We start from the raw sequence: 25,521 nt of genomic DNA on the forward strand, positions 1-25,521 counted from the left end.
TCTGAAACTTTGCCTCCACTAGCCCAGCCTCACCATAGCACGCAGCTCAAAGGAGCGTGTCCTATCTACTGATTCATATCTATGGTCCTATCTACTGACTCATATCTATGGTCCTATCTACTGATTCATATCTATGCACACTCGTCTGGTCCGATCCAGTCTTGATGATGACGTTTCACGAGTACGTGAGAACGCAGGTACGGACAGTTACGTACTGAGAAACGGTCACAGTGTTCTTACTGCAAAGGTACAAAGCTGCTGGTTTTCTCCTCTGGCATCAGGAAACGTCTTCAAAGCTTCTTCAAATCCAAACGAAATACCATCAAAAGATCAAACTAACTTCATTGATGCATTCAGATGCAGTCGGACAACGAAGTTACATTTAGGAGCGTTGGAAATCGGACTATCAGTAATGTAAATTTCCAACGAAAATTTTTTGGGGGGGCACATGGGGTGGCCAATCAGTGTGTGTGTGTGTGTGTGTGTGTGTGTGTGTGTGGTTGGGGGGGCGGGGGGTGATCCTCCACTGCTTCTAGGTGAAGAGTACCAGCCACCAAGCCACTGCAGCCCTCTAAGTAAAGTTATGGACATAATTTGAAGCATAAATGAATACACCGACTATGGTTATTATAAAACAACTTCATTTTAATCAAATGCATTCAGCAGTGCGATAAATCAGTTACATTGAGGCCAGCAATCACACTTTAAAGCCATTAAAGAAACAAAGATATTCACCGTAGATTTCCTATTAAGACATACCTAATCATATTTAATGACTTATCCTGTTTGTACCAGAACAGATTGTATGTTTTGGGTCATTCCATAAAAGAAATTACCATATCTGAAAAAGTTCCCACCTTACCCCCTCATAATCAGCAGTAAACAAAGAAAGTTTCAGATATTAACTGCATAGCATTTAGATTTAATGTGCCACAACAGCTCTCATGTGACTGTTTTTTTCACAATAATTTTAGTATATGTGATAATTGTGCAAAGTATTCATATCATGAATATTTTCAGAGTTACAGGCCTTTGAAGTACATAGAGGTGGGTCCAATTATCCATTGTTTTTAATGGATGTGTTATCACAGCTCAGAAAGATGGATAATCTACAAAAAACTGCTGATTCTGTGGAGGTCAGGTGGGAGATTCTGATTGATATTACATGGAAGAGCCATTTTGAATTCAACGTGGAGCCAATGAAACATGTGCTGTGTAGTCTCTGCTCAGCGGAGACTTTCTATTCCTGATCATTTCTCTGTAAAAAACAAAAACAAAAAATCTTCTGGAATTGTCTCCCTCCATTCACAGTGTTGGTGCAAAAAACTTTCTGAAAGCTAAATAATTAACACCTGTGTATTTTTTAAAGCTGTGATGTTGAAGTGGTTAGTAAGGACTTTGTATATAATAGATGTGGTTTCATGTGTAATAATTAATCAATAGTATATTCAAAAGGATAGTCCTGTGTGGGCACCGAGTCAAAGTTGATGCTGTCGAACGGGTTCTCCGTCGACCAGCTGTCCACTGGAAACCACGAGTCGTACCAGGAGGTTGTTCTCTCGGTTTCAGGTGAAGGTGTAGTCGTGGTGGTTGTTGTGGTTGTGGTTGTTGTTGTTGTTGTGGTAGCAGGAGTGGTGCTGAGACCGGCTCGTTGCCTCTGCAGACGCAGCCGGCGTAAACGCTTGAGTCTCAGCCGCCGGAGTCGCTCTGCTCTCTGAGCGATGGCATGTTCATCGACCCCGGTGGTGGTGGTGGGGGCGGCCGTCGTCGTTCTCACCACGTTGTTTCTGGTGATGAGTCGAATGGGCCTCCTGCCGTTGAGAGCCATGATTTGCTTGATGCGGTCCCAGTTGGACTTGGCTAAGGTGAAGCTGCACGGCGTGGCTCCGGAGTCGTAGCCCACCATGCAAAGCCTCGTCTGGGGTGTGTAGCCATCAGCCTTCGCTGTCACTCTATACTCTCCAGGGTTCAGCAGCCGCCAGTAATCACCACCTGCAGCTAAAGAGAAGATTTGAGGATGTCAAAGGTCAGGATCTGAACTCCATCCATCCATCCTATCCCAGCTGACTTTGGGTGAAGGCAAGGGACATCCTGGACATGTCACGAGTCTATCACAGACAAACAAGCACACTCACAACGACAGACAATTTAAAGTTACCACTTAACCTCAGGATGTTTTCTGAGTGTGGGAGGAAGCTAGAGTACCCAAAGGAAACCCACACATGCACAGAGAGAACATGCAAACTCCATGCAGAAAGATCCCAGGAAGGCAAACTGGAGATCTTATAGCTGCAAGGCAAAAGTAGTGACCACCAATCCACTATGCATCCAGGATCTGAACCAAAAAACTGAAAACTGTTGACAGAAAAAGTTCAGAATCTGAGAAATTGCAGAGTATCTTTTCATCCTACCAGTTCTGACATCGTGCCGTATTCCTTCCACAGTTATGGTGGCATTAGGCAGTGGGTTTCCCTCCATGTCTCTGACTACACCTTTTATTCCTCGATGTACCTGCACATGAAACAGACAGATCTCACCTTAAACCCCAAAGCAGGTTTCACATATGAACTACACTGCACACAATTTCACATTTTTACTATGTTTTGTAAGTGTATTGAAGCCATTCAAAACCCTCATACCATGAATATTTTCAATTATGTTCATCACATAATATTGACGCTTATCATTTGTTATAGAAAAAATTGTGCTAAACAGCAAACAGATCTTGGCTTTAGATTGTCACACTTGGAGTGGATGTAAAATAGATTTGGTTGCAGTTTGTAACACAACTCAAATGTGTTTATCCATGGAATTTTGTACTTGTTAAGAAGACTGAAAAATGTTGGAAAAAGCCAAACATAAAAAAGTCACATTTTAAACCTTTGTACTTCAAAGGTTTCATGAACAGAAAAAACTCAAGTAAATAAAACTCAAATTGGTCACAGCTGGTCACACATGAGTCCAGTTACTCACTTGTTCAATGAAGGACAGCAGAGCCTCGCGGTTGTTCTCCCACTCCAGAGGCAACTCGCTCTCATGGGGAAACTTATCACAGCCCAAGAAGATGGAGAGCTCGAAGCAGTTGGTGTGCAGGTAGCTGAAGTCATTCATACCTGCGGAAGAAGAAGACGGAGAGTTTCAGAGGACAGACACCTTTTCTTTTTCAGTCCCAGCATCCTCTAGCTTTGCAGATACTTTTTGTTTGCACAAGATTTGAATGGACTTGTATAAACACAGTCGACACTCACTGCCCACCACTGGTTTCCAGCTGGCCCTGTTGGTGATGCCCTGCCCTCCAGTGACATCATCCCCATGGCAGGAGCCTCGGTAGGTCTCGGTCATGGTCAGGTGGCTGTGGGCGTAAGACATCGCCAACCAGCGAAACATGGCGTCATCAGGAGTCTCCTTCAGAGCACCTTCGTTCTGCCGCTGAATCCGAGCCCAGGTCTCCTCGTTCATCTCAGAGTTGACTCTCCAGCGCCTGCTGTCGGTTAACTGAGACATCAGGACAGTAATTAATTATTTTATACATGCATAGTTGCTGAGGTAATCTTTTAATGTGTTTCTTTGTAAATCAGCCTTACAGACACTGGTGGCCGCTGCATGTCGAATGGGTACGCGACCAGTTTTTCTCCTCCTTGCAGATTGGCTCCAAGCACAAATGGGCTGCGCTGCATCCAGGAAATTATAGCTTTGGTCTCAACTGCAAGCTGCAACAGCATGAAAGAGGGAATATTTTAAAGTCAATACATCTGCGAGGAATTAAATCTGAAAATGTAACTACAAACTCACCGAGCCGTTAAGGGTGTTTTCTGGAAGGGGGATGTGATGATTGGGCACAATACGAGGGACCCAGCCTCGGTCCTCGGCTCCCCACAAGATGCTGTTGAGATCAGGGAAGTTCTGAAAGATGTCATAGCCTTCCTCAGTCCAGTGGCCCAACGCCCAGTTTCCCATCTCAGAGCCCTAGAAGAGGAAGGAAAGACCAGGCTGGTGTTGTTTTTAAGGTATAGGTGTTTGGTGTCACTGAATAGTAATGGTGTAACAATACATGTGTTTGTACCATAATTCTTCGGTATCCTTTTAGTTCAGCATAGATGTGTACAGAACCAATGCATTCCTTGATGTGTGGAACTCAATTTGAAATCCCACATTTCCCTTCTGTAGTTATGGTGAACATAGACCAACCAAAGCATCCTTCACTTAGTTCTCTCTAAGATGGCTGTAATTAGTGTGACTGTTCAAAAGTATAGGGTCACCCAGGCAATTTCATGTTTTCCATCACATTTTTATTCATGTGCTAACATAATTGAACAAGGCTTTTCTAATCATCAATGAGCCTTTCAACACCATTAGCTAACACAATGTAGCATTAGAACACAGGAGTGATGGTTGTTGGAAATGTTCCTCTGTACCCCTATGGAGATATTCCATTAAAAATCAGCCGTTTCCAGCTAGAATAGTCATTTACCACATGAACAATGTCTAGACTGTATTTCTGATTCATTTAATGTCATCTTCATTGAAAAAACTGCTTTTCTTTCAAAAATAGTGACATTTCTAAGTGATCCCAAACTTTTGACTGATAGTGTATTTACACTTGTCATTGTTCAACAGCACATTGTTCTCCTCATACTGGACATTTCTTTATCTCGTTGTCTTTTGGCCCCCTGACCAGTCCAATCTGCTCTGATTGGTCAGCTGACCCAACCAAAGCCAGGTATCATTAGTTTTTATCCAAACTGTACTAGGCTCTAGCAGCAGCTCAGGAAATAAATGTGAGGCAGCTGCTCATTTTGTGTTTGAGGCCAAACTAGCTGCTAGGCAGGTGATTTACCAATGTGATACATGGTGATGTAGAAGAGTAACGGAAGAAAAGTCTGGATTTTAAAGATGTTTCAGGCAGGTGAGGAGTCAAATTTTCTGTGGACTTTGGGTTATCTAAGTTTGCAATCCTTATTTAGGCACAAAAAGCAAATGCGGTCAGCTTGTGATCATGCAGGATAACTGTACCATCTCAAAGGCCAGCTCGTAGGCATCGGGGTTCAGTGAGGGCACCAGGTGGATCCTCACTCCGTCCACCAGGCGGCGCACTCTTGGGTTCTCATCATTGTACTCTTTGCACAGAAACTGCATTAGTAGGAGCAGGAGCTCCCTGCCTAGAGCTTCATTACCATGGAGACCAGCTGTGTAACGGAACTCAGGTTCGCCTGGAGATGATAAAACATGTTAACACAGATTCATTAACAAGAAGTTCCATTCAAGGGTTAAGAGTCAGAACAAGTGAAGTACAATGTTTATACCAATCTAAAAACTTAGAGGGGGCTCGTTTCCAGCAACCATCACTCCTGTGTTCTAATGCTACATTGTGTTCGCTAATGGTGTTGAAAGGCTAACTGATGATTAGAAATGCCTTGTGCCTTCATTATTATCTAGCAAGACTAGCTGGATCGTGTTTCTTGTTTTTCTATCCGCCTCTCCATAAAGCTGATCAGCTGATCAGCCGTCAGAACCATGCAGCATTCCTCCTTCTTTGTAATCTGTGTTGTGCTTCATTATAAGCCAAAATATGTGCAGTTTCTGTGACACTGGCACAGCAGAGTAAACTTTAATGATGTAGAAATAGTAACAATACCCACCGGTCTCATGCTCTCCTGGATTGTCAGAGATTTCCATGGCGTACATCTTCAGACCCTGAGAGCTTTTACCGATGTTGTAGATCCTGGTGATGTTGGGACACTCCTCATTTATCACCTTCATCATCTGGGGGGAGAAAACACATTTGGGATGATGATGTTTGCCCATTTCTAAGTTTATAAGCTTAGAAGCACTGACATTTGGCATTCTTCTGTGTTCAGAATGAAAATCCGACCTGTCTCATCTCCTTATAGTTGTGGTGCCTGAAGTCCAGGTCATCGGACGGGTTCACTTCATTCTCACTGTGGTGGCTGCCTGAAACAACAAACATCCTCGTATGACAGACCAGCAGCGTTGGCCTAGAACCTAGAAGTACTTCACTATAAAAATGCTCTATTAAAAGTAAAAGTTTTGTATTGAGCTGCAAAAGTTTTCTTTTGCAGATCATTTTGGTTCATTTCAGCCTGCTGTATTTCACATTATTGTGTCTGCTGTATCTTTGTGTGGATCATGTCAATTTTCACATCTCTGTTTTATATAAACATGAAAACATGAAGGTAAAGACTCTATAATATTATTTATTATATCAATTTTACCTACTAATAAAAACTTTTTTTATTACAAATTTTTCTTACTATTTTAAATAATAAGATTAAGACCCCAAAATATTAAAGGGCAAAACTATGTTGCTCCACCCGTAATGTCCCCATAAACTCACCAGTTTCCTAAAACAAAAAGGTTGAACTGATTAAACCAGTATCACAATTTTCTGATCTTCTATACAATTGAAAATCGATCATTTATCAAAGAAAAGGTTTGACAGATCAGTAGGTAATGATAACTGTTGGTAATTTCTGATAATACTAAATGTCCCTGATTTTCTCTGTCTTAATTCTATTACTGGTAAACCTGTAGTATTCTTCTGGAAGATCAAGACCACGAGGTTTAGGATCATCATTACCTCCGCCAAGGAGGTTATCTGACACCCGGCGCTTGTCTGTCTGTCTGTCTGTCTGTTAGCAAGATAACTCAAAAACGCCTGGGCAGATTCAGATGAAATTTTGAGGGGATGTAGACTATGGTAAGAAGAAGAGCTGATTTCATTTTGGTGGCAATCGGGAAAGGATCCTGGATTCTGAATCACTTTGAATTTTTAGTATGTTTTAGTATGTGGTCCAAAATATGACAAAAACATCATAGGTTAGTATGTCGTCCAAGAAATTGGATCAAGGTGTCCAGATAGTTCAACTGGTTAAGAAGGTGATTTGTAAACAGAACTGTGTCAGAGACACAGGTTTGATTCCAGCTCATGATCCTTTACTGCATGGGTTTCCTGTTTTCCTCTCTATCCTTGGCGGAGGTCTGCACTCTCTGAGTGCTTTTCTAGTTGCTGATGTACTATAGTGAAGCAAATGTTGAACAGATCTGCAGTTAGTCTAATCATGGAGACAGAGATAATATGTAGATAACTCTGGGACTCTCAGTCTTACTGGGCGGTGACCCTCTCTATCCAACATTACTCACATTTTACTCACTTTAATAAACCAACTTTTCATGAACTAAGAAGCTTTTGTAAGAGTTTTATGACCTCATGAGTCACAACTTTCTCAGCAAAACATCGCCTTGCACTGGAAGAAAAAACACAAGTTTTGCCAAACTTGGAGTGAGGAATGGTTTCACCTAACTGTGGTGATGCTCAAAGGTCTGTTTCACAACATGAACTTTACAACCTCAGAGTTAAAACATGCGTTATGTAACTGCAATACAAGAGAACTACTAAGTGTTTCCATCATTTCCTGATAATAAGCAGCTGCAAGCAACACGCACAAAATCAAGTCTAGTCTGCAGAACGGAAGTAACTAAATACATTTACTGGAGTATTGTAGAAGTTGTACGTGTCACATTTCTTTTTTACATAACTACATGTATCTGACAGCTCAAAACACATGATCATCTTATAAAACAGATGTATTAAAGATGTAATGAAGATAGCATTAAATGAATAAGAAATACAGTCTAGACATTGGTAATGAGATAAATGACTATACTAGCTGGAAACGGCTGATTTTTAATGGAATATCATCATAGGGGTACAGAGGAACATTTCCAGCAACCATCACTCCTGTGTTCTAATGCTACATTGTGTTAGCTAATGGTGTTGAAAGGCTAATTGATGATTAGAAAAGCCTTGTTCAATTATGTTAGCACATGAATAAAAGTGTGAGTTTTCATGGAAAACATGAAATTGCCTGGGTAACCCCAAACTCTTGAACGGTGGTGCAAACTTCAGACTTTCTTCACTTCATCCAGCTACAGCGTTGGAGGATCAAATAAATGCACCTTTGTTCACTATGAAACTGTAATGTTCTGACACCAAAATATTTAAATTATTCAAATACTTAAATGTATTTTCGAAATAATATTGTGGGGTCTTTTGTTAAGTATTTAAATTAGTCAAATAAATTTGCAAAACGTATGATATTGGAAGGTCTCATTGTCAGTAAATTTTTAACTTGTCTGGTAAATTAGTAACTTCAGTCTTATTCCTCTGTTGAACATGACTTTCTTTGAACATGTGTCAGCATCAGCGGTGCTGTGATGGAGCTCTGAGGGCGGTTTCTGTGATACTAACTGGGCAGCTGACAGGCCAGGATCTCGGCTCTGAGACACAAGCTGCCGTTCCAGCTCTGAGGCAGGATCCGGATGTAGCGCGCCACCACGGGAGCATTAAACTGACTCATCACCGGTGTGTCCTTATCCACGTTGCCATAGAACAACTGCAAAGAGGATCAGGAGAGAAGGAGCTGCCAATGCTGTGACGTGTTACTGATGAAGATGACTGGTACCGTTCAGCTTCCACTCACCCACTCAGCGTAGCCATCGTGCAGCACAGTCCAGTCACGGCTGTCGTTACTGAAGGCCACGAAGTAGGATGACACGAAATCCTCACTAGGATGCAAACAGCAATAATTAGTCCGTGATTATTTGCACCAGAATTAAATGTTAGGGCAATTGTAATATTATAAACTCATGTTAAATATTGATACAGCATCAGTTGAAGGATCTTGTAAAAAAATTTTTAACCTTTATTTTATAGTACAGTGGAGAGAGAGACAGGAAATGTGGGGTGAAAAGTCAGGGAAAGACCTGCAGCAAATGGCCGTGGGTCGGACTCGAACCTGCTGGTGACTATAGCCCCTGTTCATGGGTCAGCTGCTTAACCAGTTGAGTTACTGGGGCACCCGTGAAGTGAAATTCTAGCATGACTCACTGTTGCTCTGAGTTCCTTCCCTGAGTGATGACCCCGCTGAACTCCACCTCTCGGCGGGCGTCCACCTCAAACCAGTGGTTCCGCTCCTCTGGTTCTGCACACCAGGCTCCTCCGTACAGATCCTCCTCGTTATCAGAGGCCTGCACACAAACACAGAGTTTACATGTCAGAGTTGGAGACGGATAACTTCTTGATGAAATGCCGAACTTAGATTAGTTCTACATACATCCAGTGGTAGAAATAAGTTTTCAGACACCCTTAAAATTTTGTCCAATCTCAAATATCATCATTAAATATTTGTGGAGAAATTGTGTTTTAAAATATCTGGCTGCATGAGACAGACACAAACAAATGCTAATGATATTTCTTTTGTTTATTTTTTACAAGAAAAACTAACAAAACTAAATTCTACCACAATGACCGAATACTCAGAATGTCTTATTTTTATGGAAGTAATCAATTTTAAGTTTTCCATGGCTTTTATAGGATTTGTTTAGCATTACGGTTGTGATTGTACTAAAAGAAATTTCACTTAAAGACCTAACAGTGATTCTTAATGCAATATACATGCAAATGTATGGGGAGTCTGAAAACTTTTTGCCACCACTGTACCTTCATTTCCCTAAAGTTAATCATTTAATAATAACAATGAATACATTTTATGTGTAATGCACTTTTCATTTCAGCAAAAAATGCTACATTAAAGATATAAAATGATGAAAAGAAAACAAACGGGTAAAATTAAAAAAAAATAAAATTGATAAAAATCAAAAATAAAATTTCAGGGACATATTTGATTCAAGCTTTGTTGAAAAGAAAGGTCTTTAGGACACACTCTGTAAAAAAAAAAAATAAATAGAATCCTTGCTTCTCCTCAGTGTATCCATGGAGGCAACACTGACTCAGCTGTGACCAAAAGCCACATGATTAAAAAATCTGGTACTTTTCAGCTGAACTGCAGGCTATGTTTATACTGAATGCAGAGGAGAAAGTATGGAAACAACCTAAATGTAGTTTTACACTTACGTACAGTATCTGTAGTATGTCAGCTACCATTTTTTTCCAGTGCTGATATCACCTGAGGACACTTGGAAAATTGTCAGAAATTTTATGATTTATAGTATTCAAAGTGTCATAATGCACTTAAGACATTTCTGAGTTCTCTCTAACTAGGGTTGTTGTTTCCATAGAAATATAGGACTATATATTGCGGTAAAAAAAAATGCTTGCTTATCAGATGGTCAAAAGTTTGCATTTAAAGGTTCTATGCTTGTCTGAAAACCAGCCGTGCTTCCACTGTGAGATAAAACAGGCTGAGATGCTGCTCTGTGTGTAGATAGCATTTACCTGCATGTTGAGGCGTCCTCTCTGAGCCACGAAGCCGTGGTGAGACTGAGAGGAGGCCAGCAGCTGGTCGTCTTCCACCCGGTGAGACTCCAAACCTAGAGGAGGACACTCTGAGAGGAGACACACACAGTCACAATCTGTTTACCATATGTCCCAGAAAGACAGTAAAATACAAACGTTGCTCCTAAAAGAGAGTGTAGTAGTTTCATAAAAAGGCACAGTGCTTTAACAGATGTGTGTGTTCAGATAGGGTAATTTTACACTTACATTTTATTTAATGTGAAAAGCTCTAATGTTACGTGGAGTGACTGTCTTACTTTTTGGTTCAGCAGGCACTGCAATCTGCCTCAGTCGCTCTTCTTCCTCCTCCTCCCACTTCTTCCTCAGCCGCTCGGCTTTCAGAGCATAACGAGAAAACAATGTGTCAAAACATGCTTTCACATGGACCTCACTTTTCAGCCAGCCATCGCTACGCAAAATACTTCCATATGTGTTTGTACAGTGCACCTTCATTTCCACTTACGGGCTTTCTGTCTGAAATATGGGTCATTTCAGTCTGTTTGGAATCCAGAGTGGATTTGTGTTACATCTCGTTTGATTTTACTGGAGACCAAACTGTTGTGTAAGACTTTAACAGACTGATTTTTTTCAGTCACTCTCCCTGTTTCTTGATCTCATCATACCACCCATCTGAGCTTTATATAAGTGTCCACAACAGGACAGTGAGCAGAGCAGCTGTTTGGAATTCCTCTTCTTTCCTCCCATGTGTGTCTCCCCCTGAGAATTTCTTATTAAGGACGAATGAGAAATCTGGCATCATTTTGCCTTCTTTTATAGCGACAGCTCACTTGAAAAGAGCAAATCCAACAGTATGCCTGTTTCCCAGCACTTTCTGATTATGAAAGTGGTCAGAAAATGTTGGATGACAGCAGCAACTGAAATGCAATTGAATTCAGATTTCTACAGACTCATTTCAGATTTCAGTTGTCTTTTGTGCCATGTGCAACACTACGTCAGTGTCAAATGTAGAGTTATAGAACCAGAATTAATGCTGCAGCACGTAAGAACGAAGTGTGATCAGAAGGTTCTGTTCACGATGCATTCAAGATTTGCAAGCGACATCACCATCGTGCTATCAACATCTAGAGCTATGTAACACTTGTTTCTGTGACCCCTAGCTGATGCACATTTCCATTTCTTCATGGAGCTCAAACTTCACATTCTGTGTGAGTCGGAGATGATCCAACCTTCACATGGAGGATAATCACTGCTAATGAGATGGAGGCCTATGAGAAGTTTTCAGAATAGAAGAGCTACAATCTTGAAAACCAGAGAAAAAGCACAGCGTAGAGTATGTTCCTTCATTTCTTCAACTTGCGCATGGTCAGTTGTTTCCCCAGGGTCGAACTATCAATGAAAAATTGGTCAAGAATTCCACTGTAACTTTTAGAGGTGTGTTCAAATGCTACAGCACGTTAATGCTCCACTCTGATCTGTGCTCAGTCACAGCATTTGGCTCCTGGCAACTTCTTCCTCCTCCCCTAAAAGGAAGTTCAAGTTTTAGGGTCACCGCTTTGACACTGTTTAGCACATTAAGCACTCATCGCAGATGTTGCAAGTGTTAGAGGAGTACTAGGAGCAGATTATTGCTGCACAAAGGATACTTTGACGGGGAACGTTTTTTGATTATTTTTGATAGTGTCTTGGAACTTTGTGATCACCACTGCAGCCTTGGAGACCCTACACACCATGCCCCCTTCAAGCCACACCTATTTGGACACAACACTACAATGGCTGGACACACACACACACACACACACACACACACACACACACACACACACACACACACACACACACACACACACACACACACACACACACACACACACACACACACCCCTTACATTGGAAGGGAAAGGCCATGTTCCAGCTTTGGGATAGTCATTCAGAGTCCATGATTCAAGCAAATCTTTTGTTGATGGACCCACAGGGCATGTATTACTATTTTTAAATTTGCCACAGTTTATTATTACTCTGCCAAAGAAAGCAATGGAGTAATGTGACGATTGCCGTTGGTTTGTCTGTCTGTTCACAGCATTACTCAAAAACTGGACGAACGAATTTGGATGAAATTTTCAGGAAAGCTCAGAAATGACACAAGGACCAAGTGATTAGATTTCGGCAGTGATGCGGCTCATAGTCTGGATCCACGGATTTGTTCAAGATTTCTGTATCACTGTGTGATAGAGGCAAGGCGTCACTGTAACTATGACAAGTGAACACGACGTCAGCTGTCTGCTGATGATCACATGATTGCAATTCTACTACAAATCGATCACTGTGGACTTATCCGTCGGAAATGATGCAATGACTGAGCAGCCTTGGTGAAGAACTGCACTCTCTGAGTGCTTTTCTAGTTTTCCTAAGTGACCACACTGTAAAAAAATGCTCCTCTCAAAACAAGAAAAAAAATTATTTCAAGGAACTTTTACCTTGAAATAAGTGAGAAAAAAAGGCTTGGTAAGATTTCTTGAAATAAGATATGGTATTTAGAATATTGAGATCTTAAAATTAGCTGACAAAACTTATTGTAAGCTTTATTTTACCAGGATTGTCAAGCTTAGGTGTCGTCACCTTTCTGTTGTCCTCATTTATGACACCAAAAAATATTGTTCCTTTCTCTGAAAAAAATCCAAAAATTCAGCAAAAAATTCCCCAAATTTATAAAAATTTGCAAAATCTTCAGGAAGAAAAATTCCTAAGAGTTTGCTTTAGAAGTTTTATTTTAAAAAATCACAAATTTTGCCAGAAATAAAAAAATAAATAAAAAAATAAAAATTGCAAAGATTTTCAAAAAATGAATAAAAATCTTCCAAAAAAATCCTAAAAATATGGGTTAATAAAACCCACAGGACAACATGATCCAGATAGCAAACTATGGGTGAATCAATGTTGAATCTATGTTGAGACCTAACGTCGAAATTATACAGAAAGTGCAAGGTTGATAAAATGTTGAGTCAACGTTTGCTTACATAGATTACATGTTTGCAAAAATAGATTCAACATTAATTAAACATTGACCTGTCAAACATTTTAATTAAACCAAAATACAATGTAGATTCAGTGGTATCTTTTAAACACAAACTTCAATGTTGACAAAATGTTGTTGAATCAACGTTGATCCAACCATCAGTCTTCAACCGTAACCACACGTCAACCTTCTTAACCCTAATTCAACATTGATTTAACATCTTTTGCTATCTGGGTAAAGTGTGATTTATGGTTGAAAAGCAAACGTTGACTCAACATTTTATCAACCTTGCGCTTTCTGTATAATTTCGACGTTAGGTCTCAACATAGATTCAACATTGATTCACCCATAGTTTGCTATCTGGGGAGGGTTACACTTGTTTTGAGTTTTCTTGTAAAATTCAACTCAAAACAAGATAATTTCAAAATTGTTTGACTTAACAAGATATTTAAGATGCATCCTCTTAAAACAAGTCCCTCCATCTTGCTGAAATGTCACTTGTTAAGTGAATTTACCTTAAATCAAGTGGGATGAGACATTTTGACTAAAAATAAGACAAATAGATTTGGTAAGATTTGGAGTTTTTGCAGTGCAGGTGGTTGTCTACAAGTTTTGTTGTGGGTGTGGTTTGTAAGGTCTGTATGGCTGCAGCAAGCAATAAACTGAACATTACAAGGCTTAGGGTTAGAATAACAGAAAACTACAAGAAGAATTCCCGATGTGTCATTTTGGTTTTTACAGAAAAGCATAAAAACCTTTCTCAGCTTTTTCTTTTCGAGCTCTCTCCTCTTCTTCCTCTTGTTTTTTAGCTGCCACTGTGAACACAGAAAATACCTCATTATCATTACTGTGAACAAGATTTGCAGCACATACAGCAGATAAGGTTTTTTTGTTATTGATAATAAACAAACATACAGTCAGCATAGTCGTATTCTTCATACCAGGGACCAACGAATGGGATGGCAGTGGTTTCCTCTGAAACACAAGCAAATATGTGATATAGGCTGTAATTAATGTCATCACAACCTTCAGTGAGACACATTGACCTCAACCCCATGGTGTACTTTCACTTCTACCTTTTATCTCCCTGCCCTGTATGCCAAAAATAAAAAACAAGGTAAATGCCACAACCCTACATTGTGCAGCAGAGAGGTACCTGGTATGTACATGATGACCTCAGGAGTTGTGACTTGTCTGATGTTATCAGGGTATCCACCAGGCACCTCATCTGTAGAGAAAACAGCACATTCTGCATTATCAGGAAAACACATCTGCAGGAGTAACCCTTTACTCTCTGCCAGTAAACACAGATATGTGGTGTCTGATCAAATGTCACGATTAAAGGCCTAGATTTTATACATTTTTCAAACAGAATGGCGCAGCATGCATGATTTGCACTCATGATTGGGACGATCTTAAATTTGATCCAACAATTTTTTGTTTTGTTTCTACACTTTCTGGCAGTGATAAATGGTGTAATTTAGGAGTTCAGGTGGTTCATGTATTTTAAATACAGGTTCAGATGAAAATCATCTTGGCTGCTGAGAACTAGAATTAACATGTGCTTTTGTGACTCAAAAACAACAAGCTGTAAGGGACAAAACTTCTTTTTTGCTGACTGAGAAGATCATTTGGTCACCATATGTTCATTTAGGGACGCCACATGTTCTTTTTGGAGAGGTGCATGGACAACATGTTTTAATATACATACATACATACATACATATATATATATATATATATATATATATATATATATATATATATACACCCCCTGTCAAAAGTTTAGAGACGGGTTCTAATTTATTTGAATGAGAAAGTGTCTCAAAACAGGGGGTGTATACACACACACACACACACACACACACACACACACACACAGACACACACACACACGCACACGCACACGCACACGCACACGCACACACACTTTATACCTTTATCAGCTGTGAGGCAGACAGACGAAAAATAATTATTTTGACTGACATCCAGAACCTTCTGCTTTCTAACTTCAGGAGCAACAGACATTTTAATTTATTTTTTTTCATTTTTTTTGCTAGCTTATGGGTCATTCCAAAAATTTTGAAGCCCAAATATCCTCCAATTCTAGAATGACTCTTAAATAGAGTGGAGGAGGCTCCTCCTTACCCATTTACCCAGTAGTTTGTCTTCATTTGCGTTGTTGAACACATCTAACTAATAAATCAGTTTAATGGAGAGCAGCAGCCTCCATGTGTTTCAATTTCCAAATGTAAAATCTTCCGTTTTCACAGTCTTCACAGCCCACAGGAACCTCTAAGTGTTGTAATGAAAGGCTTCATAAAAGCTCTGGCTCTGAATGACAGGATGTTAATGAAACCTACGTCTGGCGTCCCAGTAGTCAGCGTCAGGCTCACTCAGAGTTTTTGTTGGAGGTGTTGATTTCTTTAAGACTGCATGACAAAGACAAGAGGAGCAATATTAACGTTTAAACTGCAAATGTATGGATAACATAATGGACTGCACAACTCTTGTTCATGTCCCAGCCTGGGATCTTTCTGTGTGGATTTTGCATGTTCTCCCTGTGGATGAGTGGGTTTTCTCCGGGTACTCCAGCTTCCTCCCACAGTCCAAAAACATGCTGAGGTTAATTGGTGATTCAAAATCGTCTGTAGGTGTGAATGTGAGTGTGCTTTTTTGTCTCCATGTGGCCCTGTGATAGACTGGCTGCCTGTCCAGGGTGTCCCCTAAGACAGACTCCACCCCCCCTCTGACCCTTAAGAAGACTTAGCAATGTATAGATAATGAATGGATGATTACAAGATATACACCCATGTACACTACCATTCAAAAGTTTGGGGTCACCCAGGCAATATCCTTTTCCATGACAACTCACTCTTCTACTCATGTGCTAACATAATTGCACAAGGGTTTTCTCATCATCAATTAGCCTTTCAACACAGTTAGCTAACACAATGAAGGCAAACACACAGATGACATTAATAGTGCCAAAAATGTATGTGAATATACTAATATATCATTAAAGTCTTACCCAGGTCTGGCTCCACAGGCTCTTCTCTTACGGGACTCACAGGTTGAATCACTGTAAAGATGCAGAGAAAGGGTTAATAAGGCAGAAGTCATAATCAGCAGCTCATGAGACCAAAGTATGAAAAGACAAAGGCTGAGAAATATTCATAATTTATAACAAAAAAGATGAAACTGAAATGTACATACAAGTGTCCAAGACAAGCTCTATGAGCAGCTTCTCTTCCTCCTCATCCAGAGACGGGAGCCTGATATCCGGTTGTGTTGTGGTCATCATCTTCGGGCTTTTGGTAGGTTTGGGGGTCTTGGACTTCTTTGCTGGTTTAGGTGGTTTGGGTTTCTTTGTTGGTTTTGGAGGCTTTGGCTTTTTGGTGGGCTTCGGAGCTTTCTGCTTCTTTGCTTTAGCCTCTTTCTCTGCTGCCTTCTTTGCCCTAGCTTCAAACAGATGGGTAAATATTCAGTTACTTTTAACCAGTACATAGCATGTTGTATGTATGTATGTATGAAAGAGACACATAAAGCAGCGCTGTGGCCTCTTTATGTGCTTTTATTGAGGTTATATTGTTGAATGTTTCTCTTCAGTTCGTCTTTATAGTCTGACTGTATTGTTTGCCAGCACAGATGTTTTTACAGCGCCTGTCAATCTGCACCAATAAAACACTGAAATTCAGACAGACAGACAGACTGCTGGAGCACAGAAATGCAGCGGGACCTGGTTCCAAAAAAAGGATTAGTGAATGGGCTTCCTGGTTCTGAAGGAGATCTCAGCCAGGTCATTAGTTTGTTTGGGCCTGAGACCAAACGAGAAAGCACTAAAAGCAAAGGTGTCTGCCAAGGATTAATAATCTCCTGTGACAGTCAGCCCTGTTCGTGATGGAATTATTATGTAAGAGCTGACAGAGTGTGAGGAAAGGTCATGAGGCTGACAGAATGAGTCAGACCTCTTTTGGGAAATCGGTTCATTTGCTTTCGTGACATGAAAAGATCAATGTCAAGCTCACATCTGGGGAGTCTGTCTCAGTCCCAACTTATCTTTTAGTGCCACTTTGGCATCACATTTCAACACTCTGGGTAGCCTTTCATGTTGCTTTTTAACGTGTTGGGAAGTTTGATTAATACAACCCCTGAATGTCAGAAACAGATACTATGAGTCCATGGGCAAATATCTATTGCAGTCGCATCTGTTGCTCCTTTTCAGGCAAGATTTAATTTGTAACAGATCAAGCTTTGTTTTCTTGCCCAGGATTTGATTATTTAAAATGTATTATCTACAAACACCAATTCATTCTGATCCCAAACAGAGGACACCTTGTGTGTATCTGTCAGATACCAGCAGCCCTGACAGACTCTACTGACGTCCTCCAGAGGTCAGTCAGTATCACTGAGTAACAGAGCCACTGTTAGAGTCTATTGCATGATCATTTAGTTCAATATAGTTTTGACCCGTACAGTCCAAACAGTGCTAATGAATAACTGATACTGTTCTTTAGGCTCTTGAATGAGAGGTGAAAGGTCTTCGAGAACCTAAAAGAGAAGTCCAGTTGGTTTTACTGAGATTCTGAGGATTAATATGATCTGGATGACTAAGAATCTTGTTTGCTTGCCATAATGTGTAATAATATTGAAACCAAGGCTTTTAATGCATTGAGCTCCGTAGCTTGTAATTTATTAAGAGAGGGCTAACATAACTTAACAGTTAGTTTTACGTTAGAAAAGTCAATGAACAAGCTAAATACCTTCAGTTAACCTAAAATTTTAAAGTAACTTTTCTTCTGTAATGATGAGTTATTTTGCATTGCGTGTACGGCAAATGTCTTCAGATTTGTTTGGAGAATATAAAGGTTACCAGATGGACAGGGCATCTGAGAACCACCACACTCAGACATGCAGAGGTTTTGAGGTACTCCCCCTCAAGTGTCTGATGACAAACTGTTTCTAAACTCAATAGTATAAAGTAGGTGGTTTTCAGTGGAGTTACATGGAATATTACAGAGAGCAGACCTTCAAAGGGCTTCAGAGTTTTTAATCCACCCTTGTTATACAACCATCATCCGACATAGACACAGAGGGCTCCTTGTTTTCTTCTGCTAGACATGTTTCCTGCTGTTCCACCGATACTTCAACACAACAGTCCCTCACAGCCAGAGCATTACCCATCATCTGTTTACAGAGTGGTCACCTGTTCCTGGCATTTCTGTTCATGTACTTAGGAAACAACATAAAAGAACATTAAAGCCACTGACAGGTGATGTGAATGACACTGATTGTTAACAAAATGCTCTGCTGGGTCCTGGCACTAAACCAAGAGGCCATTTTGTCATTTTAGAGCGGCATGAACCTTTGAGTGTGTCCCTGCCATCCCTGTAGAACCTCTTTGAGGGTGATTTTCAGGGGATAAAAAGGACCTTATCCATGGTTGAGACATCTAACTGGCCCTAAAAAGCTGCTGTGCAAGATGCTGACTGATTAAACTAAGAGGATAGCATGCACCTTTTTTTGCACTCTTGATGTCCTCGTCCAGTAGCAGTCTTCTCCTTTCTAACATCACCCACCATCAACAACGACATAGCAAGTTGAAGTACTGGCCTTGGAGTGGTTCTTTATTCTACAAAAATGGTTCCTGTGATCAGACAAAGATTCAGGCTCACAAGTTCCTACAGTGGAAAACAGCCTGTTTCTGTTTATTGTTGTGAACCTGTCACAACAATAAAATAAGTGGATGGCTCAGTGTAGACATCTAATTTAGACCTTAATTCAGACTTAATCACATGTCTTTTCTTTTCAGCATTGTTCAATAGAGCAAAACAGTCGACACAGACATCTACCGTATGTTGTACTTGTTACTCCAACAAAAAACGCCGTGAAATTAGGTAATGATCGGCTTTGGTCTGTCTGTCTGTCTGTCTGTCTGTTAACAACAATACTTAAAAACGGATTAATGGATTTGGATGAAATTTACGGGAAAGGTCAGAAATGTTCCAAGAACCAAGTGATGAGATTTTGGCAGTGATGAAGTTTGTTAAAGATTTCTATATCATTGTGAGATAGCAGCACACCGTCACTGTAACTATGACAAGAAGTGAACTCTGTCAGCCGCCTGCTGATGATCACATGATTGTGATCCTACGACAAATCTACCGCTGTGGACCTATCGGGACTTATCTGTCGGAAATAATACAAGGAACGGTTGATTAAATTGTGGGAGTGTCCCATCAATTTCCGCTGCTCGCTACATATTTAGGTCACACGATTCGGTGTCCATACATGATGTACACATGCATAACACACGCCTGTGCTCAGCGAAAGGTCATTTTATTTGTGGGTACATCTTATACTAAATGGCCACATTCTATGCTGTAGAGATTTCTGATCATCAATAACTAATAAATAAACACTGCATTCTAAAAAAATGCTGCATTTCTGACAACGCCATATGGGGGAATGAACAGTCTTGGTGGAGTACTGCATTCTGAGTGCTTTTCTGCATGTATTTGTTATTATATGTATGATTATATTTAAGCTTGTTTTGAGGTTGTATTTTATGGAAAATAGCTACAGAAAATTCAGGGGACATTATGTCAAATTTAAGATGTAATCTACATACATGGAGGAAATTTCTGCTTTCACTGCAGGACCAAATATTTTTGTTGGAGGTCCACATTTTGGCCACAAGCTGCTATTTCTATGTTATTGCCTATGTATATGCTAGTTTTTGTCACATGCTTGGACAGTAGTGAGCTACAGCGTGACCTATTCTTGAGGCGTGCTTAAAGGTCTAGTATGCAATATATATATATATATATATATATATGTATATATATATATATATATATACACACGTGGACAAAATTGTTGGTACCCCTCAGTTAAAGAAGGAAAAACCCACAATTCTCACTGAAATCACTTGAAACTCACAAAAGTAACAATAAATAAAAATTTATTGAAAATTAAATAATCAAAATCAGCCATTACTTTTGAATTGTTGATTAACATAATTATTAAAAAAAACAAATTAATGAAATAGGGCTGGACAAAAATGATGGTACCCATAACTTAATATTTTGTTGCACAACCTTTTGAGGCAATCACTGCAATTAAACGATTTCTGTATTTGTCAATGAGCGTTCTGCAGCTGTCAACAGGTATTTTGGCCCACTCCTCATGAGCAAACAGCTCCAGTTGTCTCAGGTTTGATGGGTGTCTTCTCCAAATGGCATGTTTCAGCTCCTTCCACATATGTTCAATGGGATTCAGATCTGGGCTCATAGAAGGCCACTTTAGAATAGTCCAACGCTTTTCTCTCAGCCATTCTTGGGTGTTTTTGGCTGTGTGTTTTGGATGGTTGTCCTGTTGGAAGACCCATGACCTGCGACTGAGACCAAGCTTTCTGACACTAGGCAGCACATTTCTCTCCAGAATGCCTTGATAGTCTTCAGATTTCATCGTACCTTGCACACTTTCAAGACACCCTGTGCCAGATGCAGCAAAGCAGCCTCAAAACATTACTGAGCCTCCTCCATGTTTCACCGTAGGGACAGTGTTCTTTTCTTCGTATGCTTGGTTTTTGAGTCTATGAACATAGAGTTGATGTGCCTTACCAAAAAGCTCCAGTTTGGTCTCATCTGTCCAAAGGACATTCTCCCAGAAGCTTTGTGGCTTGTCAACATGCATTTTTGCAAATTCCAGTCTGGCTTTTTTATGAGTTTTTTTCAGCAGTGGTGTCCTCCTTGGTCGTCTCCCATGAAGTCCACTTTGGCTCAAACAACAACGAATGGTGCGATCTGACACTGATGTACCTTGGCCTTGGAGTTCACCTTTAATTTCTTTGGAGGTTGCTCTGGGCTCTTTGGATACAATTCCAACGATCCGTCTCTTCAATTTGTCATCAATTTTCCTCTTGCGGCCACGTCCAGGGAGGTTGGCTACTGTCCCGTGGGTCTTGAACTTCTGAATAATATGAGCCACTGTTGTCACAGGAACTTCAAGCTGTTTAGAGATGGTCTTATAGCCTTTACCTTTAAGATGTTTGTCTATCATTTTTTTTCGGATGTCCTGGGACAATTCTCTCCTTCGCTTTCTGTTGTCCATGTTCAGTGTGGTACACACCTTTTCACCAAACAGCAGGGTGACTACTTGTCTCCCTTTAAATAGGCAGACTGACTGATTATGAGTTTGGAAACACCTGTGATGTCAATTAAATGACACACCTGAGTTAATCATGTCACTCTGGTCAAATAGTTTTCAATCTTTTATAGAGGTACCATCATTTTTGTCCAGGCCTGTTTCATTAGTTTGTTTTTTTTAAATAATTATGTTAATCAACAATTCAAAAGTAATGGCTGTTTTTGATTATTTAATTTTCAATCAATTTTTATTTATTGTTACTTTTGTGAGTTTCAAGTGATTTCAGTGAGAATTGTGGGTTTTTCCTTCTTTAACTGAGGGGTACCAACAATTTTGTCCACGTGTGTATATGTATATATATATGTATATATATATATATATAATTTAAAAAATACAAGAGTTTTAATTGGAATTCTCATGTGAGGTTGTAATGTCAGCAGGTTGAATCAATCATGGATACCAATTCAAACGTGAAAATTTGTAATTATGTTTGTAATAAAAATGGACTGTGCACTTTAATATATTATAACATTAGACCAAAACTAAATATAAATGTCAGCAAATCTGTGCCAAACCAAATTAACACAAACCAAATGAAACATAGAAACTTTTGGGACATCCTTTAAAATTTGTGGATTCTTGCTGGTTATTTATAGTCGGCTGTGATTGGCTGCTTTTGTATCCTCTCTGAAAGAAGACTCAGTGCTCTTCTTTTCAATAACTCACATTTAGCAAAACATCTTCTCCTACATCATTTTCACATTTAATGTTAGCAGTTCCAATGAATGAAGTTCTGCATCTATGAAGTACATCAGATTTGGCGGATGGAGGTTGGGGTGGATGAAGTGCTTACACCAGGAAGTGGTGATTCACAACCAGCCGTCCCTCTGTGGTTTAGACAACAAAAGCAGCTGGATTATTGTAAAAAAGAAAGATGGTTTTGGTTAAATACAAATGAATGCATTGTGTCTTGAGTCACTGTGGACTCTTTCTGTATCAAAGCAGACCACGGTCTTTCCCGGACTTTAACCAAGTGCTGCCAGAGTCTAAATCTACTCCAAAAAGACTTAAAAATGCTGTAGTCACAAGAGCTGGAAATTATACTTTAAGATCAGCAACCTCATGTACAAAAATGTCCTCAGATTTGTGCTTGAACTTTTCCTAGGATCAGAACAGGATCGTTGGGCTAATGCTCGATTCATCAAAGTGCAATGTGAGGAGAGGCTAATTAACTCAAACACATCATGTCTCAACATTTTTTGTTGCTTGATACAAATACAAAACTCACACAGTTCATGGGTTCACAATTTCTCACTAACTATTCAACAAGAACAATCTATCTAATTACTTTGCTCTGGTTTAATGGTTGTTTGATTAACAGTTTGATTAACACCTTATTTAAAAGAGTTTGCTGACATGCAGGTTCCACATGTGCACAGCAAAATGAGTGAGAAAAGAAAGACAACAGTTGATAGAGATCAGATGTTTGGAAATATTTTAGTGACAGAAAGGATGACGTTAACCAAGAACGGATACTTTGTTGGGTGTGTCTTGCAATTGTTCTCACCATACAAGGCAATAATTAGTCTGACTATTTAACCTGGTCACATTTTTTCTCACTGTACACTCATTTTTTACTGCAATAAATATAATAATATAATTAATGTCCTGTACCTCTATGGAAGCAGTAAAACCATGGCTAGAGGGACTCAAAACCCAGAAAATGTCTTTGATGTAGTATGGCATAGTTATAGTGCCATAAATCATTAAAAAGAAAAAAAGTTAAATTCCTTTCATTATTAGTTTCACAAAAATGTTTTTAAAAAGTACAATCAAAACCAACAAAACAACAACAACCAGAATGGATCAAGTACAAATGACCTATTTTTTGGATAATTTTTAAATGAGGCATGTAGAATAAAGCCATTTTGATGAAATATTCCAATTTTGTGCTTAGATTTGGTTGGTTTTCTTGGTTTCTCAAGTTTCTCTTGAGAAACCAAGTTTTCAGATGGTGTTCAAGCACCATCTGAAAACTTAAATCCTACAAATCTTTCAGTTCTTACTGTTTTTGGTTGATAAATAGCATCATTTTGTGGATTTTGGTGAAGATAAATTACCTGTCAAACTCGATGATAGGCTCTGAAAGCTCTGTATGATGAATGCAAAGCTATGTCTGACTGCCACTGAAAGAAAAATACTACTTTGGATGCCTTTGCCAGTTTTTTTCATATTTTTTAATATTTTTTGTTCATCTGTAGTTCTCTTGAACAGGAGCTGTGTTAGTATGACTGTGATAAAGACGCTGCTTGCTCAGCAGAGGCTTCACTGGACAAACAAAGCTCGAGAGATGAAAAATCGTTCTGGGTCTCTTTGGGTTTAGTTAATTATGGCCTTTTATGTAACTTATATCAGCCTCACAGGAAAAGCTTTGGCTGCTCCACTTGAGGTTTTGCTTCATGCAGCGGAAAGTTAACATTCAGAACATGAGTGTCATTGCATCAGAGCTACTGAAAGTGGGCCGCCTCATAAACCCCGTCTGCTCCCTCATGGAAAACTCGTAGTGGAAATATTTCCACAGTTGCTCATGCTCTGTGTTTTTCACAGATGTGCCTCTTTTGTAGACATAATTGAAGCACTTGCATGTCAAAAGCTTGTTTTCTGATTTTTGTTTTAGACAAAACAAGCTCCTAAAACTTTTATATGTAGCTGTGCGCACAACCTGCTCCACTGGCAGAGAAAACAGGTCATGTTAGCTGCTGCCAAGAAAATGTCAGACCACCAACTGCAAGTTCCTGCCCCGTCATCTCTGAATCACCGACATGTTTTCATCAAAACAAAATCCCCAACTCCTCTGGTTTTGAAATGCAATTCATGGAAAGTTTTTTGTTTTTTGTAAAGGTTAGAAATGTGTGTCTGTCTGTGGACACGCTGGAAGCAGAGCACTAGATAACAGTTTCCTTTCCATTCAAGCCAAATGTTTTGCTGCCTCAGAGATTGATTGCAGCTCTCACTCTGTGTATCCTCAGTTTCTTGGCTGCAAACTGACTGGGAGCTCAGAAGAGGAAAAATCTTATTTATACTTGCACATTTTTGCATTAAATGCTTTAATCCCAGATTCTTTGTGACTGAGTCCATATTTGTAAACTAAAAATTATTAGTGATGTTTGTGCAGTTCCTTTTGAGTTCTGGAAACTTCTAATTAAATTATGTTCAGCCAACAAACTGCAGTGAGTTAGAGGAATTAGAGTTTCCTCGACAATCAAAATTGAACTTATATTTAATTTCAAATCAGGTAATGCAGAAATTTGTGCTTAAATTACATACAAAGTTAAGTTGATGCAACTCTATTATGTGAACCCAACCCAACTAAATAATGTTTGCAACTCTTTTTTTAATCATGCAACCTGGCTTTAATCCGAGTGGTGGAAATATGTCCATTGATTTACTTTTTACAGTGTAGAAACTCCTACTTACCTGCCTCAATCTCTTCAGGTGTTTTCTTCTTCTTTGGTTTTGTTTTGTCCTGTTCCACCACTTCAGCTATCGGCTCATCTGACATTACCCCTTCATCGTCCCCTCTGGGCTTTGTGAGTCCTTCTTCTCTCACCTGAACCGTTCCTCTGGAGACTTTAGTATCATCCTGAGAGCAAACCAGGACGCAACAGAGGGTCAACCCGAGCAGCACGGCCACCACCTCGACCCTCATTTCTACCCTGACCACTGGATGAAGCAGAGCAGAGGTGCTCCAAGTATATCCCAGAATCTCAAACTAGCTGTGAAAATAACTGAACATCTGTCCTGCAGATGCAGAGAGTCGCAGCGTCGGGCCACCAGACTGCAGCAGAGGACATGAAAGGGATGGGGAGAACAAAAGGATGAGCTTGTGTAGGTCTGGAGAGCTTCCTCCTCTCTGACGGAGGAGCTAACAAACTCTGAGAGCTGCAACTTTCAAAGCCGCCTGGTTGTGCTGGAGTGGAGGAAATGCATCTGTCTGGATTGGATTTTCAGCAGCAGCAGCAGAGCAGCACACCTCCCAGCCTCCTCCTCCTCCACACACTCCTCAGTTACATCTCTCCCT

General features: G+C 39.9%; 1 protein-coding gene across 1 annotated transcript; it reads right to left on the reverse strand.

Moving 5' to 3' along the window:
• Positions 1-624: 624 nt before the first annotated feature.
• aebp1a (AE binding protein 1a) lies at positions 625-25,521 on the reverse strand. The gene is made up of 21 exons (XM_022219502.2): positions 24,918-25,521; positions 16,506-16,751; positions 16,321-16,371; positions 15,653-15,721; positions 14,446-14,517; positions 14,205-14,264; positions 14,045-14,104; positions 10,573-10,650; positions 10,256-10,365; positions 8,909-9,048; positions 8,502-8,586; positions 8,270-8,414; positions 5,873-5,952; positions 5,640-5,763; positions 5,014-5,210; positions 3,793-3,966; positions 3,585-3,710; positions 3,249-3,495; positions 2,974-3,113; positions 2,412-2,511; positions 625-1,998 (listed from the first exon to the last, which is right to left on the reverse strand). Exons 1-21 carry the CDS (start codon positions 25,147-25,149, stop codon positions 1,433-1,435), a joined length of 3,102 nt encoding a protein of 1,033 aa, XP_022075194.1. The 5' UTR covers positions 25,150-25,521; the 3' UTR covers positions 625-1,432.

This window comes from Acanthochromis polyacanthus, chromosome 18 (genome assembly GCF_021347895.1).
Source record: "Acanthochromis polyacanthus isolate Apoly-LR-REF ecotype Palm Island chromosome 18, KAUST_Apoly_ChrSc, whole genome shotgun sequence".
Classification (NCBI taxonomy): Eukaryota; Metazoa; Chordata; class Actinopteri; family Pomacentridae; genus Acanthochromis; species Acanthochromis polyacanthus.

Coding starts and splice junctions, on each gene's coding strand:
- aebp1a (XM_022219502.2), bottom strand. CDS start 25,149: ATGAGGGTCGAGGTGGTGGCCGTGCTGCTCGGGTTGACCCTCTGTTGC. Junction 14,105..14,204: donor AGAATACGACTATGCTGACT/GTATGTTTGTTT, acceptor CTGTGTTCACAG/TGGCAGCTAAAAAACAAGAG. Junction 3,711..3,792: donor AAAACACCCTTAACGGCTCG/GTGAGTTTGTAG, acceptor ATGCTGTTGCAG/CTTGCAGTTGAGACCAAAGC.